The 20,108-nt window shown below is 27.0% G+C and overlaps 2 protein-coding genes across 2 annotated transcripts; one reads left to right on the top strand and one right to left on the bottom strand.

Moving 5' to 3' along the window:
• Positions 1–7,468: 7,468 nt before the first annotated feature.
• Positions 7,469–8,019, top strand: LOC127257339 (protein SMALL AUXIN UP-REGULATED RNA 12-like). Its single transcript, XM_051283717.1, has one exon. The coding sequence runs from the start codon at positions 7,478–7,480 to the stop codon at positions 7,913–7,915; it is 438 nt and encodes a 145-aa protein (XP_051139674.1). The 5' UTR covers positions 7,469–7,477; the 3' UTR covers positions 7,916–8,019.
• Positions 8,020–11,647: 3,628 nt separating this feature from the next.
• LOC127257340 (monosaccharide-sensing protein 2-like) lies at positions 11,648–15,960 on the bottom strand. Its single transcript, XM_051283718.1, has 5 exons — positions 15,882–15,960; positions 14,272–14,838; positions 12,593–13,461; positions 12,292–12,479; positions 11,648–12,208 (listed from the first exon to the last, which is right to left on the bottom strand). The coding sequence occupies exons 1-5, from the start codon at positions 15,958–15,960 to the stop codon at positions 11,770–11,772; spliced, it is 2,142 nt and encodes a 713-aa protein (XP_051139675.1). The 3' UTR covers positions 11,648–11,769.
• Positions 15,961–20,108: the final 4,148 nt, after the last annotated feature.

Here is a 20,108-nt window from a genome sequence, read left to right as displayed (position 1 = left end):
ATTTATAATACAAAACATTTATTGAATTATCTTATGAGTCAAATTAGCACTATACTGATTTGGTCGGGATTAATAATCGTTCAGGAAATTACACCTAGTGATTAAGAATACTTAGTTGTATTTGGGATTCTCTTGAATTTTATATTGGTCAATATATAAATATTTAACTTAGGTACTTATATTTTGATGAGAATGATTTATCGTTGAACTGTTTAAGTTTATAAATTAGTTTGGTCTGATATTGTTGGTGAATTGTTCCTCTAATAATTGTCTTCAATTATTTTTTAGACTTTGGTTAGCAAAGATTGCCCAAATCAAGCATTTAATGATGTCTGGAAAGACCAATTGACACGTCAGTGTCTTACCTGCCCAAATTCATTTATTTATTAATTTAATTAGTTTAGTGTCTTTAATTTAAATCATCACATTATTGAATTAATTATTACCACACTTATCCTCGTTGCATTTTTTTTTTTTAATGTACTTATATAGTGTAAAATATTGTGAAAATAAAAGTAGAGCTAAGATAGGTGCGTAGCGTAGATCAAAACAGTATCGAATAGTTATTATTTATTTATTTATTTATATTATCTAATATGATAATTTTACTTTATTCGGTTAATAATTAAATTGTAACGGATGATGTAAAGATTCTATTTTATTAGTTGTAATAACAATAAATTAATAAGCAGGTGGAATTAAAGCAAATTATTTTATTTTATTTTTAACTTTATAAGAAAAGTTCAGTTCAACTTTGGTTTCATTATTTTAAAACCATAATTATATTTGGTCTTATTGCGTAGGAAAGGTTTGATTTCGATTGTAAGTTATGTATTATAACAATTTTAACGTCAGTATATTTATATATATTTTTTATAAGATTCAAATGCTTTATTTGTTAATACACTGAGTTAGATGATTAGAAAAATTGTGGGCAAATAAGTAATATTGTTTTAATTTAAATCCATGTGCATAATAGACCATATTATATACTCCCTCAGTCCCGGTATACCGTTGCTGTGTTTGTCTGTTACACATTCTATGTCATTTTTTTTTTTTTTTTTTGAAAAATGATTGAGCACTTTAATCTCATTTTAAACTTTCTAATTTATTTTTTTTTAAAATTTTAATTAAATTAATTAGTTATTTTAATCTTAATTTATAATTATTTATATTATAAAATAATTATTTTCACTAATATATTCTTAATTATCTACTAATTATACTCCTCCTAATTTAAATTTTTTTTTTTTTAAATTGGATTTAAAATATTGTTCTGTTTTACATCCGTGTTTGTTTTAATTTATCTGATTTCATTATTATGAAATAAGTTTACATTAATTTTTATATTTTTGAACAATATTTGTTTATTTTTAATTTGATGCATTTTTTTTTATTTTATATTATGTATGAACAATATGTATATCAATAATATAAAAAATAATATTTATATTTAATTATTAATCTTTTTGTTAAAAAAATAATCTTATTGTCTGTGTTATAGACACAGAAATTTAAGAGGGGTATAATTAGTAAAATAATTAAAAATATATTAGTAAAAATAATTATAAATTAAGATTAAAATAATTGATTAGTATAATTAAAATTAAAAAATTATAAATTAAATTTTTAATAATAAGATTAAAGTGTACAATTATTTTCAAAGGAAAGTGACGAAATAAATAGGACGAACGAAAATGAAAAGGTGGACATGAGAAGTGGAACAGACGTAATATTATTTTTTTATAATATTAATTTAAAATTATATCAACAGAACTTATTTAGCACTCATTGGCTTTGTTCTTATTATATTTTTTTTTACATGTTTCTTAAAAAAAATAAATTAATATATTATATATATATTTATTATTTTTATTATATTAAGGGTGTGTTTGTTTGAAGGATTTTGGAGGATTTTCACTATTCATCCAATTTTTTCTCCCCAAAAATATCAAATCAAACACCTATTTTTCATTTTTTATATTATACTAAAAATCAATTTTACATTCAAAACATCACATCAAACCCTATTTATATCACATCATACAACTATTCAAATTCAAAATTTTTACTATTCAAATCTCAATCCAAAATCCAAACTCCCAAACAAACACACCCTAAGTAAATATTTGTTAAATAGATAATATATTTATTAAATTAAAAAATGATAAGAGTATAATTTATTCATATTATTATTTTGCATTATTAAGACTGTGAGTCACCGGCCAATAGGTCTATCAATATCCAAGACAAAGATATTGGCTGAAAAGCTGCTCGGCTGCCTATTGGAAGGAAGCTTTCGGTCACCCTATTTATGTTGTACTCATCGTTATCATTTAATTTGTCAGGATGGTTTTTTTTTTTTTTTTTTTTTTTTTTTTTTTTTTTTTTTTTTTGTCGTTCCAAATATTTTAATAGTAATTTAAAATTTTATTCAATCTTTTTTTTTCATACATTTTTTTTAAAAAAATAAAATTAATACTTAATATTTCTTAATGAAAAAAATATTATTTAATCATTATGTAATTTATAAAAAAATACTCTTTTTCTGTCCAAGTAAAATGTTTTTTTTATTTTTATTTTTTAGTTGTTCCACAATTTGTTTTTAAATATAATTATATATTTTAATTATATTTTAAATTTTCTAATTTATAATTTTATTATTTTAATTAAATTATTTAATCGTAATTTATAATTATTTTTATTATATCATAATTTTTTTTTATCAATATACTTATTAATTACTTACTAAGTACATACTAAATAAAATTATATGCCGAAAATTTGTGTAAAATATTATAATCAATATATTATTTAAAATGAAAATTTAAGATCAATAGTTAAAAATAATAATAATAATAACATAACAATAATAACTAACTAATTTTAGGTGATAAATTTTTTTAGTCCCAGTTTCGTCTCAATCCCTAATTTATCCGTACGATCCATTTTGTGTACATCACATTTTTTTATGCTCAATAATTTAAAATAAGGTCACCGCTATAACTGTACAGTTGTACTGTTTTTTTTATTTTTTTTAAATAATAATGATTTTAAAAGTTACTAGAGTGTAGTACCGTAGAAATTAGAATTTAGGTAAAATATAATTAATAAATAATTAAAAAATATATTAATAAAAATAATGATAAATTAAGATTAAAATAAATAAATAGTTTAATTAAAATTAAAAAATTATAAAATTTAAAATTTAAAATACAATTAAAGTGTATAATTATATTTTTAAAAATTAAAAAAAATAAGTTACGTGGAACTAACAAAAATAAAAAATAGGGATAGGTACGAAGTATTTATCTATTCTTTTTCATGAGTATGCGTAAATTAGCTGTGAGACGTCAAAAGTGGTACCCTTTTGTTCTTACCAGGGTGGCTCTTCTGCCAATCATTACTTTTCCCCAATTAAATATTTATTTTAATATAGAGAAAAAATGTTTATTTTAATATAGAAACAAAAGTTTTTTTTTTTTTTTTATCTTTTACTCTCGGCTTCTTAATTATGGTGTCATATTTATTATAGATACAACAATTTTAAAGAAATATGATTAATAAATAACTACAAATATATTAGTAAAATTAATTATAATATAATATAAATAATTATAAATTAATATTAAAATAACTCATTAATTTACTAAAAATTTAAAATACGATTAAAATGTAAATATTTTTCAAAAATAAAAAAACGACATAATATATAGTACAAAGAAAGTAATATTTCAACTATAATACTCCCTCCGTCCCATAACAAAGTATCCATCTGTTTTTTGCGTCATTGTATTTAACATTGAAAATACTCTCTCCGTCCCGTTTGAATAGTGCGTTTGCTTTTTGCACGTAGATTTTTTAATATTAATATTATATTGGATTGTAATAAAAATTTAAAAAAAAAAGACAAAAATACCCCAATTAGTATAATGTAATATAAAAGTAATGACATTTGTGTAATATATTGTAAGTTGAAAGGGTATTTATTATGTTAGGTAGGTAGTACAATTACTAAATTAGGAAATAGTAACCTTGTTTTAGGACAGACGAAAATGAAAAATGGTAACCTTTCAATAGGACGAAGGGAGTATCATTATATTTGTATAATTTTTTATACAAATATCATTATATTAATATTATAAGACAATAATAGAAATATTTTTGTCATTTTCTCTTTATTTTTAATACGATTTAATATAATAATTAATATTCAAATATCAACGCACATAAAATAAATGAATACCTTGCTATAGGATAGAAGGAGCAGGTAGTTAAAAGTAGAATAAAAAATTATTCACTTTTACTTTTTAATATAAAAATAATGATGTGACGATAAATTGTGTATTTTTTTAGAAGTAGGTAATATATTAGTATTTCATCTTACAACTAAACAATTATCATTGAAAATTAAACCTTCAACTATTTTTTCCATTGAGTGTTTGTTTGGATGATTGGATTTGATTTACACTATTTATCCAATTTTTTTTCCCCAAAAATATCAAATCAAAAACCTATTTTTCATTTTTTATATTATACTAAAAATCAATTTTACATTCAAAACATCACATCAACACCTATTTATGTCACATCATACAACTATTCAAATTCAAAATTTTTACTATTCAAATCTCAACTCAAAATCCAAACCCCAAACAAATAAATACCGAGAGAGATCATTGGAGTTGTGAAAACAGAGAGAAGGGGAGGGGACAGACAAGGTGGATTCAATCCCAAATAAATCATAACAGAACTGAGTGGGACGGTGCCACGTCAGCAAGCAAGTGTGACGTTGGATAACGGTATTCTTTGAAATACGCGCCACTTACTTATTTATGAACATAATAATTATTATTGCTACATATATATATATATATATATATCCATCCCAATCGATTTCCAAAGAAACTTCCGTATCAAATCCAAATTCAGCACATCTCTTTATACAAATTTTTCTAATGTTTCAAAATTAATATTAAAAAAAAAAATAAAAAACTTGATACTCCCTTCGTCATGCAAATATGTGCTCATTTGACCGGACACGAATTTTAATAAAAGTGAGTAATAATTGTTACTTTTTCTTTTTTATAGTAAAAAAAATTGTACAAAAATGTAATAATTTTTTACTTAAAAAGATAACAAGAGTATTTTTCAATGACAATTATAAAAAAAAATGAGCATAGATTTGAACGATAGAAAAAATATAAAATTTGATATTTTGTGAAATAAACCTACATATCCAAAAAATGTTCGATTACTTGTAAAAAAGTGTTCAATTACTTAAGGTACAATTCCTCGGCATTGAATAAAATATGTGTATCCTTTTGTATATATATATATATATATATATTTCATTATCATAGTTTCTATACAAAATATTATATTCAGTACTTATTAAAAAATAAAAATCGACAACAAATTATTATTTCACCTTTATAATACTTCTTTCGACTTTTAAAATTATACTCATCTTTTTTTTTGGTTTGTCTATCAATTAAAACTCATCAATTAAATTCTGTATCGAAATTTAAGTATAAATTTGAGAGACGAAACTAGTAATAAAAAATAATACAATAATAATGAAATCAAAGTATCATATTACATCTGTCACCTATATATATATATATATGTAAAATATAACAATGTGCACACATATCAAAGTATGTAATAACAAATGGATAGTGTGTTGTGTTTGGACATTCACTCACAATCATTAAATAAAACTGGACTCAGTACAGTGTATGTATATATGTTTGTGGTGATCCTTCTTTACATCGTAACAAGTGGTACATCATTTTTTTATCTTTTTATTTTTAATATTTTTAAACAAAAATAATTATTAAAGATAGTCTGTATATGCCCTAAAAGAAATGTATTATGAGGAAATAAATATTCAATTAAATAGTAGAAACATATAAGTATAAAAATATAAATAAATATACCTACATTTTTCCCTCATTTACTAATACACTTCCCAAAGTGAACTACTTAAAAAAAAAATAAAATTAAAATAATAAAATAATAATAATAAAGTGTACTTTGCTTGCGAAAATATTTTTTTATTAAATAATTAATAAATATAATATAATGTATGATAAATAATTTATTTTTACAGAGAAGTGACATATACAATTAGCAAAACATTCAAAGAAAATATAATGTGTTTTCTTTTAGAGTTTGGTTTACCTGTTTTTCCATTCAACTATAAAAAATTTGTTATAAACATAAATAATTATATATATATATAATATAAAATACCATATTAAAATTAATACCCCATCCGTCCCATAACAAAATATCCATTTTTCTATTTTAATCCGTCATATAACAAAGTATTCATTTCTTTTTATAGTAAATGTACTATCTACCTAACATTACAAATGTCCTTACAACTTATAATATATTACACAAATGTTATTACCTTTATCACACACATACTAGTAAAGTTATTTTAGTCATTTCTATTTTATTCCTACTATATCCCAATATAATACTAATATTTCTAAAACTATGTAGAAAAAGCAAATGAATATTTTTATCTGTTTTATATAATTTTTCTTTTTTTTTCAAATAAAATTATATATTTTCATCATATTTAAAATTTATATTTTTAAAATATTAATTATTTTGATCTTAATGGATAATTATTTTATTATATAATAATTATTTTTATTAATATATTTTTAATTATTTATTAATTATAGTTTATTTAAATTTTTGTATATATATATATATGGTAACATGGACAATTTACCCGATACAGAAAGAATTACATAAAGATGTAAAAGCAAACCCCCTTGATTTAGTTAATCAATATTGTCTTTTATCAAATAAAAGGGAAATGGAACATGACTGATAACTTGATCAAGTACCGTACTCCCAAACAGTCTCCCATCCATGGAGCTCCACGGACCCCAGCTCCAGATCTCTAAACTTAGCTACTTAAGTTACAATTCTTTGAAGGTTTTAAGAATAATGAGTTTTTTAAAAATATTTTATGAAATTATGATTTTGTTTGAGTGAAATAATTTTATTTATTTTTTTATTTTAATTGAAAAGTAACGAAAAACTTTTCGTTGGGAATAATTGATATGTTATGCAAATAGAATTACTTCAATATGTTAATCATAATTGTTGAATTTTATAACAATAATTATTTGCGTTCAATTAATTATACTAAATTACTATAATCAAATGTTAATTATAAAAATAATAATAAAAAAAAGATTAGTTAGAAAACTAAAGAATTAAAATAGTTTTTTTCTTAAATAATATAAATAAATATATATGTGTTCTATTATCTATACCAAAACAAAACAAAAGAGAGGGAAGGCAAATTAAATAGTCCAATCACAGGTGACGGTGGCAAAATCGTAATTACAAGAAAAACCAATGGCATTTCCACAAACCTTAACCCTATATAAACCGGGTCGGGTCCCGTCTTCCCCTCCCCCCTTTTGGCTCTCCTTTAGAACAAATGTCGTCGTCGTTGTCGTGCAGCAAAATCCGATACATTGTACGGATTCGTCAGATGCTCCGGCGGTGGCGGAAGAAGGCGTCCCGCAGGACGGCGCCGGTGGACGTGCCGTCGGGACACGTGGCGGTGGCGGTCGGGTCGAACCGGAGGCGGTTCGTGGTACGGACGGCTTACCTGAACCACCCAATCTTCAAAAAGCTATTGGTCCAGGCGGAGGAGGAGTACGGGTTCACCAACACCGGTCTGCTGGCGATCCCCTGCGACGAGTCCCTCTTCGAGAACCTTCTCCGGTTCCTCGCCCTCGCCGCGGCGCCCCGGACAGCGACCTTCGAGGACTTCCAGAGATTCTGCTGCCACGGCGGCGCCGGCGCCGGAATTGAGCTCTGCACTGAATCGTGGCCGCTTTTGTACGGAATCACCGGAAAGACTGTGTACTGAACCGAACCGGTCGAGTTAAGGGCAATTGGGTAATTTGATTATTAGGTAGAAAGAAACCCAATTGATCGATGATGTAAATGAAATTGGGAATCCATTTTTAATGATTCACTCCAACCAATTTGTAAAGAAATTTTCATAATTTTAATTTCCGATGTGTTTTTAATTAATATTTTTCACTATTCAATTAATTTTGTAATTTTTATTTTCGATATATTGATGTTTTCTTTATCCAATTCAATTTTTTTTTTTTCTTTTTTCCAATTATATGTAATATTTATATTTTATTTTTTTTATAATTTAATTTTCAGTACAAAATATTATTTTTTATATTATAATTTTTTTTTTACGTAACAATAACAAAATATCTTAAACTAAAATAATAACTAAGACCACCACATTGCATCAAACATGATTTTTTAATAAACAATATTTTATTCAACAATAATTTTTGTCTAAAAATATATCATAATATAGATAATAATGATACTTCAATTTAAATAATACTCAATATATTAAAAATAGAAAAAAGGGTTCAAGTTTTATTTATTTATTAATGAAAATTATTTTATATATTTAAGCAGCTCAATTACTGGTATTTAATTTAAAATAAAACCCTATAGAACAACTACTTGAATTAAAGGCTAAAATAATTTATCTTTGAATAAAACATTTCAATTTTAAAACTAACTACTATTTCTTTTACATATAATATCTTTAAAAAAATAAATATTAACAACTATGGAATTTGTTAAAACATGATGCGCCATAAATGGGCTCATGATTTTTTGGGCCTTCAGATCGGAAGCCCAAATAAGTAAAGATAGGCCCAATAATAAACGAATTTAGATATGAGGCCCAATCATTTTATTTTAAAATGGGCTTATAGTTATTTTTTTTTCTCCAATTCGGCTCAACTATTTATTTATTTTCTATTGGCTGGTGAAAAATAAAATAAATTAAATTAATTAGCATAGTTATTAGGGAACCATTTAATTTTATGATTAATTAAGGCTAATATTAGTGTCGGTTCAGAGACAGGTCCCCTTTGTCCATGTGCACATATTTAATTCACATTCAGGAAAATAAATTTGTTTTGGCCCCCTACGACTTAATAAATATCAATTTCGATCATATAACATTAATTATATCCATCCAATTTTTTAGTTTCAATTATTATTATTATTTTCTTAAAAACAGAAAACCAAGTTTTTTTTAGCTAATGCTGTAATAGTAAAAGCAATTGGGCCTAGTAGCCCAGAATTGAAAAGATTCTCTAATTAATTTAAAGAGCCCCTGGGACCTTTACTCCCAAATGCATCGCCACCGTTCATGCTCTCAGATCAATGTGATAAGGAATAGTAGTCCCGGGAGCTTTTATATTAAATAATATAAACCCGAAATATAATATATAATAATTAAATAATTTTGTGCAATACTATGTTATTTATTTATTTATTTTATGTATCTAAGTACTACAATTTGTGTAAGACTATGTCGAACTGTAATTATAAATAGGAAAAAGTGTGCTAAAAAAATAAAAATAAAAAATAAAAAATAAAAAGAAAACCAGAGCATCAAGGAATGTCGAATTCGAAAGTTACTATAAGAATTAAAATAGTAGAATTTTAAAATCACAAAAAAAATAAAATAATAAATAATAAAATAGGTAAAGGTACAAAAATAAATTTTCTTATAATAATAGTATCATTAATATGATTTAAATAATTTAATGAGCACTTTAATAGATTTGCCTGCTTTGTGAGTGTTACATCAATGGTCATTAAAGCAGGTCCAATTTAATTATGGCTAAATATAATCCTCGTATTATTGCACGGTCAGGATGTCTTGACTGGACACGTGGCAGCATCCAGTGAGTAGTCATTAGTGTCCGAAATGGACAGATAAAAAGCACTTTGTACAGCCTGCCCATCGACTCATTACATTAGTAAATATTTAGGGATTAAAAAGTATATAATTAAAAAAATAAGGGAGTGGTTGTCATAATTAGGATAAGTGACAGATAATTTTAAAGGTTAATTTGGAATCCAATGCTCAAAGGTAAAATGTGTTTTCAATAAAATATTACTTTTATACATATTATAACCAAAAAATAAAAATAAAAAGTTATTCTTTAATATATAAATGTTTCAGAAATTTACTCAATAATTAAAAATATATATATATCTATGATTAATTGATCTATATTATAGTTCTGTAATTTTTGGTATGAATCATTACCGGACAACAATACCGTAATATTGATTTTAGAAAATACGGCGAGGGAAGTGAAATAACGAGAATGCCCATAAGAATAGAAGTATTGACGACGAGTGGGGTGACACGCAGGGACGGAATGACAGAGTATGAAATGACCTGTGAGTTGGATTTGCGGGGCCCACCACTCGAAACGGTACAGCTCAGCTCATACCTTTCGGAGCATGTGCACCCGCTCTATCTAATTACGTTTTCACAATAATGTAACATAAATATTATTACCTTCGTCATGTCCAAAAGGTTTTTTTTTTATTTTTTATTTTTATTTTTTTTAATTTTTAAATATTAATTATTATATCAAATATAGTTTAAAAAAAATAAAAAAATAATTTTATTAATATTTTATAATACTATTATAAGAATATTTGTGTAAAAAAATTTATACAAATATAAAAATATTTTTAATATTAAATACAATTACACAAAAAGTAAATAAAAATCTTTAGGATCGGACGGAGGAAATATATAATAAAAAAAATTAAAAATAGCCGTCAAGTAAGCAAACTTATATAAACAAAAATCTAAGTCCCGTAAAGAATGATCTACTGATGTAGGGGTGGACTTGTGACCGTGAGATCATTGATTCAAATCCACGACGCCTCCGGGTTATTAATACATGATTCGCCTAGTGTGATTTACTTTGTCGAGGCTAGTTTAAGTTTAAATGATGGAATAATATGCTTCTTATTTCTTTTTTTTTTTTTAATGATCTAATCTCATCAGTCTCAATAAAAGATATAATTAACTTTTATATAAAATATTGCAATGAACAACTTTTTCAAAAAAAAAAAAACACACACCCCTTAAATAAACCAACAAAGCATGAAATGAAACAGAAGTGCCAATAAATGCCTTTGTCCCGAAACAGGTAGGATTTTCATCGGACAGGATCAGTAAATAATAATAATAATAATAATAATAATAATAATATGGACCGCTGTCACTATTCATAATTTAATTCCATCCAACTCATTGTTATTATATTTTATTTGATGATTTTTAAAGAAAATGAGGGATTGGTGGTGTAAAGTAATAATAATAATAATAATAATAATAATAATAATAATAAACTGTGTAATATTTTACTCCGTTCCGTCCATAAATTAATGTTCTACTTTTTTATTTGAAACGTCAAAAAATGATTGTCCTTTTTCTATTTTTATACATAAAATTTACTTTTTTACCTATGTTTTATTTATCTTTTTTATATCTATACACAAAATAAAGTACTATTTTGTCAATTTACAATCAAAACATTAATTACCTAAGAAAATGTGTAAATATCATTTAGAACATTAAAAAATGGACAGAGGGAGTATTTATTAGTTTGTTGATAGTTTTTAAGAGATCAACAAATTTCATATTAACAAAACAAAACTTTTTGTGTAATTGCGTCAAATAAAAATTACAGAATAAAGAAATCATATACATAAAGAACAATAAAAAAAATAAAACAGGAGTAATAAAATAGCGATAACTAAAAATTTAGAGAAAACAGAAACTTGGAATTGAAACTAATGTAACAAATTATTCAAATATTCTCTTCTAATAATATCAACAAAATTATTACCCCCTAACTATCAATCCTCCCTCATATTTTGCTTTGCGCCCATAGCAAAGAATTCAGTAATGACTTCTAGAGGCATCCCCTTAGTTTCCGGGACACGGAAGAACACGAAGAACCACGCCACAGTACAGACAACGGCGTACATTGCGAAGACGCCGGCCAAGCCAATAGAGCTTAGCATCACGGGGAGAGAATATGTCACGATAATGTCACCGATCCAAAATGTAAGAGCGCATATTGCGATACATATTCCTCGGACACGGGTTGGGAAAATCTCCGAGCAGAGGATGTTTGGGATTGGTCCAAAACCCATCACGAAACAACAGAAGTATACGATTACGCTAATTGTTGAAATGATGGCATGTAACATAGAGCCGAGGTTGACTATGTTTCCGATGATCAACATGATTAGGGATAACAATAAAATAGGTAGAGTTGACAACAAGAGCCACCTGTAAAAAAAAATATAAATATATATTTTAATATTTTTATATTGTTCATAAATAAATTAGTAAAAAATAAATTCGAGACATACCTTCTGCCGGCTATATCCATTAGCCTCATGGCAATGCCGATGCTCGGAAGCATCAGTAGTGTAGTGAGAGCGCTGATGAGAAGAGACGCTGAGTCGGAGCCAAGGCCGAGATTTTTTAATAAAATTCCGACCCCGGCTTGCTCGAGAATTTGAGGAGTATAGTATAGAACTCCGTTGATGCCCGAAAACTATATAACACCGATTTAAAAAAATATATATATGTTTTAATAAATAAATATATTAATTCGAGTATTTTAGTATAATTTATTTATTTTTTTTAAAAAAAAGGAGTGGCGGGTACCTGTTGAAGAATTTGAATTCCTACTCCGACGACCAAAGCATGTTTGACTCCCGGTTCAAAAAGATCGCTCCAACTCGGCCCGTCCTTGACCCGGTCCGGTTTTTTCTCAGTCGCACTGGCCGCTATTCCCATCGCTGACATCTGATGATGCCCCGTGACGTCACCTACATCAAGAACAGACCGGCTCACCAGAGCCGCGGCGTGGACGTATTCACTCTCAGCCGCCGCGGCGCCGCCAGCTTCACCGACCATCGAGCCGCGCCGCGAGCCGAGTCCCTCCTGGTGCAGGTAAATCCTCTTCAAACTCGAGCTCTTCTCGTCCTTCCTGTACGCCAGCTGCCAGCCGCCGCCGATCCCCACGCCGCCGATGTGCTCCCCGGCGCCGTCCCTCTCAGCGTACGTGTCGTCACGTGACAGCAACGGACTCCTTATATTTTCGTCGGAATCCCCGCCGGAATCCGACGCGTGGTCGGCGTCTCTCTGGAGGTTCTCCTCGTCCCAGTGCTCGTTCCGCGGCGGCGGCGGCGCGTCGCCGGCGTTGAGCATGCTGCCGAAGTTGGAGAAGAGCATGCTCCTCATGCTCCCCATCTCCGGCAGCTTCTCGTGGACGCTGCCGAAGAGCGCCACCGTTGGGTCCATTAACATGCTCCGATTTGCGACGCTGCCGTGGCGGGAAACCATGCCGAGAGTGCTGCCGCCGGTGACCGGCTTCGCGATCCACGACTGACCTTCCTCGGCGCCGTACAGTTTGATGTGGTCTTTCTCGACGACGTGTTCTTGGGCGAGGTCGTTGTCGGGACTGATTATGTATTCTTCCACCGACGTTTCGCCGCCGACGTCCAGACCTTCCACCAGTAACGCCATTTCACCTGTTTGGACGACCACAGTTTTGGAGCTTAATATTACATGTTTTGAATATGATTCGATGTTATTGATGATGATAGTAGTTATTGCATGAGAATTTTAGAAAATTTTATGTTATTAATAATGATGTTAGACTTGTAAATAACTATGATACAAACCAAGTTTATGTAATAGAAAGTAATTTAAACTATAAATTTTATGTCTAAAATATCTCTACTGATTTGATCAGCCATTAGTTGATGCCAATTCAAGTGAATCAAGCCTTTCATGTTCGAAATTTAGGATTATTTTTCTAAAATATTTTAGTTTCTTTCCTAACATATTCTTTTACATCAAATACAAATGATTAGTCAAAATAAAATTCAAAGTTTTAATATATAAACTAAATCCCAACTAAACAAGCCTTTTTTTTTTTTTTTTGGCTAAACCCTAACTAAACAAACACCTTTTTTAGGGAATCTTTACCCCTACTAAACTCCAACATTTTAGTCTTCAATATTTAAACACTCAAAAAGACCCTTCAATAAAAATTGATTACATAAAAGACATATAAACTATTTATATATACTTTACTTAAATAATTAAAATAATAAAAAAACTCAAATAAAATTTTTTCTTTAAGAAAAAAAAAAAAACATTTATCCCATCTTAAATTCAAGATTAAATTCAATCACAATTCAATCAAATAATAAATTTCTCCACTCATTTTTTCCTTCAATTCATTTCTTTCAAAATTTAGAATATATTCACTTAATATTTTCAAATTCATCATTTCTATATTAAATACCAAAAATAAAAAAAATACATATATATACCTGAAACATCTTCTCTCCCACGTATATTCTGCAAAATAGCCTTAGCCTCCTTCATCCTCCCCTTACTAACGAGCCAGCGTGGCGACTCCGGCAAGAAAAACACCGCCAAAAGGAAGTAAATCATCGACGGAAACGACAAAACTCCGAGCATCAGCCTCCAGCTCGGCGCCGGCGACATCGACATGGAGAATACCATGCAATAGGCCAAGAACATTCCAACGCACCCGGTGAACTGCGGCAGGGTGTTCAGCAGCCCCCGAATTTCCGGCGGCGCCGTCTCCGATATGTACACCGGAACGAGCGTCACGGCGAGCCCGATTCCGAAACCATCTAGAAGCCGGGCCATCAGAAGAATGTAGACATTGGGGGCCCAAAACATTACTAGGCCGCTTAGGAAGTAGAGAATCGATGATATTATGAGCATCGGGCGGCGGCCGAGCCAGTCGCACACCGGCCCGGAAAATGTGGTGATGGCCGTCGCGCCGATTAGCGATGTCGCCACGATTAGCCCTTCGATCGTTGGCTGGGTCTCCAAGTGGAATTCTTTTTTTATGTACAATACGGATCCTGTGTAAAAGTTCGTACGATATATGTTACGATTGATTTTAGAGTTGAAATTATATGTTAATATAATATAAATATTGTATGCTTATAGAAATAGTCTATACAATGTATGTATAATATCGATTATAGGTGCTTAGATGGAAGTTCACAGAGTATATGTCATGATTGATTTCAGAATCGAAATTGAATATCCGACGTATACAATTACGCATAATAAAATTACGGTATGTACATACTAATAGTCTATACAATATATGTACGACACCCATCATACATGTTCACCCGTTTGTTTATCCAATTTTATAAATTTTTACTATTCATCAATTTAATTTTTTTCCAAAAACATAAAATTCAAAATTTCTATTTTTTATTTTCTTTATTATACTAAAAATCAATTTTATATTATTTAAAATATTATATCAATATTTATTTTCATCGGATATTACGACTATTCTAATTCAAATTTTTTACTATTCAAATATCAATTTTGGAAACATACACACCCATATGTCACATTTTTGCATAACTGATATAATAAAAATTAATTTTATATTCAAAACATTATATCAACATCTATTTTTATCATATTTTACAAATATTCCAATTCAATTATTCTACTATTCAAATCTAAATAAACACACCCATATGGTACATTTTTGCATAATTGGTCATTCACGATTTCTCGTATCGTACCACAAAAATACATAAACAAACAAACACACACAAACTTGATATGTATAAATGAATGACCAAAATAATAATAATAATAACAATAAATACATAAATAAAAATTTAGAAAGCAAATATTCCCTCTGTCCCAATACCATTTATGTCCGTTCCAAAATAATAGTATCATTTTCATAGATAACTATATCACCATAAAATTATCCCTACTTTTTCATTATTATTACACAATTACCACTACTTTTTACATTAATATACTCACAAAGGCAAAAAAAATTATTTATCCATATTTTTTATCAACCACCAATATGTGTTAAACACAGTAAAATTGTACTTTTAAGACGGAGAAAGTATAATATTACCTGCAATAGTGGCGTTGTCCCAACCTTGCAACATGTTACCAATGGCGGCCGCCGCCGCTACCAGAACTGCTCCTCTCATTCCCACTCTAAATCTAATTAATTTTCACGATTATTTCTTATCAAAAATCAAATAAAAAAAAATTAGTAATTAAATTTAGAGAAAATGATATTGAGATTCATGATAAGAATAATAATAATAATGATTGAGGACGATGGATGAATAAGGTTGCAGAAAAGATAAAAAATGAAAGAAGAATAAAATTGGTTTATGGAGAAAATTAGGTATGATCGAAAAACCAGTTCCAAATAGATCGATCTTATTGGCAAACATTACATTTCGGAAAACGTTCTATTCTTGGACTTATTATTATTATTATTATATTCTATATCTGTAAAATGTTTATAAATAGTAATTGGGTAAAAATATAGGTAAGATCAAGATTACTATGTTATTATTTTTATTATAATCATTATTATTTATTTCTTAATTAATATATTTATATCAATTACATATTTATAAGTTTATATATTTTCAATAGATATATTAATTTTATATTGTAAATTTTCTATAAAACAATATTTAATTAATACTATATTTTTTCATTTTAAGAACTTATACTCCAAAAATTTAATATTTATTGTCTTTTTCTTTTACAATAATACTTTATATATATATATATTCTTTTAAATAATTACGTAAATTAACCTTCAACTCATTGTAATACACTCGTTTAATTTCAAAATTTTAATGAAATCTAAATAATCCCAAATTTGTTATTGTCGAAGCTTCCCAAACTCTAAACTGAACAATTGGTGTGGTTGGTAGCTCGGTTTGCGACTCTATTAAATACTAATTATTGGTTACAAGAATTACATTAAATTTAAATGAGTTCACTTGTAACCAGCCGATCGATATTTTTAAAATTATACTTCCATGCTTAGGTTAGAGTTTAGAACTACTCTCGGACACATTATTATTTTTATTTTTAAATTATGTTCGCGGGGTTTTTTCAGTGAAATTTTATTTGTTTTCGAAGTCTCATTGCAGTATATTACAATGTTGGTATTGAACTCATGTTTGTAGAATTAAGGTCATTTAAAACAATTGTATTGTTTACATATTTTTTACGTACATTATTCTTCTATAAATGTTTTACTATTAATTCTAATCTAAAATGTTCTAAATTTTTTACAAACTTTTAATGTGTACATATAACATTTTTCATAGTGTGTTTGTTTGGAGTTTGAATTTTTGTTTGAGATTTAGATAGTAAAAAATTTGAATTTGAATAATTTCATAATTGTAATATAAATTGTTATTGATGTTATATTTTGAATGTAAAATTACTTTATAGTATAAAATAAAAAATAAAAAACATTCTAAAGATATGAATAAATATATTGTTAGTCTAATATGTGACACTCAATGTTATTTTAGCAGCATATAGGATGAAACTATGATCTAAAATACCAAAAAAAAAAAAAAAAAAAAGACACATTTTGTTTATTTTTTTATTTATTTATTTTTTTTTTAAAAAAAGATAGAATTTAAAATAGAAATGTAAACTAAGTTGGGTTGGTAAGAGACCAATGAAGCATATGCCTTAATTGGTGGGTCCCTTTTACTTCTAATGTTGTCTTGTACTACTAATTTGGCATCCGATGCCTCTATAATTTCCTTTCAAATAATTATAAAATAAAATAAAATGCCCAGGTTCAATAGTTTTTTTTATTCATTTATTTATTTTATAATAATACGCATTATACGTATTTTTATGAGAAGAGTTTATATTATAAGATTTAGAATTAATAATTAGATTTTATGCAAGACATTTCATTCGGTCACTATTTTATACTCCCTTCATTCAGTTAAAAAGTATATATATTTTTATTTTGGAACGTCCAATTACAAAGTAAATATTTTATTAAATAATTCATTTTTCCCCACAAATACATTTACTTTACATCATATCATTATTTTTACACAAAAAAATAAAGGCAAAAATATCATTACACTACTTTTAACTACATACTATAATTAAAATACTATTATTTTTTAAACATCGCGTCAAAAATAAATGTTTATTTTATGTGTGTCGGAGGGAGTATTATAAATATATATAATGCCTTTAGTTGTTAGTCCCATAATTTTATATTACCTCTATCCTTAACATTTTATTTTTTTTAGATGTGTCATTTTATTTATTTATTTTTATCTAAAGTAAGGCCTTGTTTGGATATATATTTTTATTTTTATTTTTTATTAAGTTTTGATTTAAATAGTATTTTTATGTGAGATTTTGTAAAAAAAATAATAATATATTTTTTTTATTATTATTGAAAATTATGTAGACTGATTTTAATTTGAGTAACAAAACCATATATTAAAAATACTTTTCATCAAAAGATAGGCAAATGTGTGCAAATTTTATGTATTTTTTTTTTAAATATCATTATCAATTATAATTGTTTCAACTTAAATATTTTATTTTATTTTCCGTAATTTAGATTTCATTGTCTTTGGGTGTATTTGGTTTATATTCATGCTTTTACATAGTGATTAGATATATATTTTATAAAATAAAAATAAAAAATCTATATTGATAGTAAAAAAATAAAATAAAACTTTGAGAGAACACCCAATTTTTTTTGGTAATTATTTCATTTCAGCCCAGCCAACAACTTTATATTTATAAATAAGTCCTCCGTAAATAACCAAATCCCTAATTAATTCCTTTCTTATAAAGCCCCTCCTTCCCACATGTGTTTGCTAAGTGCACATGCAATTTTTTGTTAGGGGAATTTTTATTACTCCTTTCGTCCCATATCAAAGTATTATTTTTTTATTTTAGTCTGTTTCATAATAAAGTATCCATTTTCTTTTTTAGTAACTGTACTATTTACCTAACATTACAAATACTCTTACAACTTACAATATATTACACAAATGTCATTACATTTATATCACACATACTAATAAGGTTATTTTAGTCAGTTTTATTTTATTCCTACTATATTCCAATATAATATTAATATTTCTAAAACTACGTATAAAAAGCAAATGAATATTTAATTTTGAAACCGAGAGAGTATATCTCATTTTCACACATATGTTATATATATATATATATATATTAAAAAAAAAAACGACATATTTATTGAACCACCTAAAAATGCTGCAAAGATTATGCATTGAAGTGGAAGATTTATAGTTCTCTTCTTTTTTATTTTTATTTTTAATTTTTTTTATATGTAATTCTTATAATTTTTTTTATATTTTCTTTCACCTAATATTATATTTAACTACTAGTTAAGTATAAAATCAAACAAATTTTGGCCACATAGATTCGCATGTATAATGACTAGCTAGTTTTATATATCTTATAATTTGCAATATAATATATTATTGTTTTAAATGAATAGATAACTAATTAACAAGACTTACAAGTGGAATATATATACATACATTCATAAAACAAAAAATTGTATATATATATATATATATATATATATTTCTCTTGAACTACACTTCAACAACTCCCTCCGTCCCAGAAGTATAGTCTGGGTTTTGTTTGACACGAGATTTTAAAAATATTGATAGTGGGTAAAAAGTGCGGGTGAAACACTTTTTTGTCATTGTGAGTGTATTAGTATAAAAAGTAATGACAATTGTGTAATAATAATAAAAAAAATAAAGATAATTTTATAGTGATATGGTTATTTATGGAAATGAGACTATTGTTTTGGGACGGATAAAAATGATAAACATGAGGGACGGGGGAGTAATATATTTCATTTGATTTCTTAAATCATTGATCAATTGAATTATTGAAATTATCGATGAAATTTATTAAAGTAAATAACACACTACTATTTTGTTTCCAAATTTTAAGAGCATTTTTTTTTTGGAATTATTTTGTTAGTTTTGGTCTCCCGTGTAAATTATAATAAAACGTAATAAAACTTTGACATGCATCCTAATTCTTGTTTATTATTATTATTATTATTTGATAACGTGGAAACTCGCAATCGTTATCGAGAGTGCGCTGGATTTTACCGGTGCCGAACCTAATACCCTGCAAATTAGGCCTGACAGGTAAATCACACTAGATGAACCATCTGTCACAGGTGAACTTGGAGGCATTATGATTTAAATCCATAACCTCACTATTCATGGTAGTTATCTTATTTAAGAAATTCGTAGGATTTTTGCCTTATTTATATGAT

The sequence above is a fragment of the Andrographis paniculata genome, unplaced genomic scaffold, assembly GCF_009805555.1.
Source record: "Andrographis paniculata isolate CXL003 unplaced genomic scaffold, ASM980555v1 Contig57END, whole genome shotgun sequence".
NCBI lineage: Eukaryota > Viridiplantae > Streptophyta > Magnoliopsida > Lamiales > Acanthaceae > Andrographis > Andrographis paniculata.
This window is presented reverse-complemented; position numbering and strand designations above follow the sequence as displayed.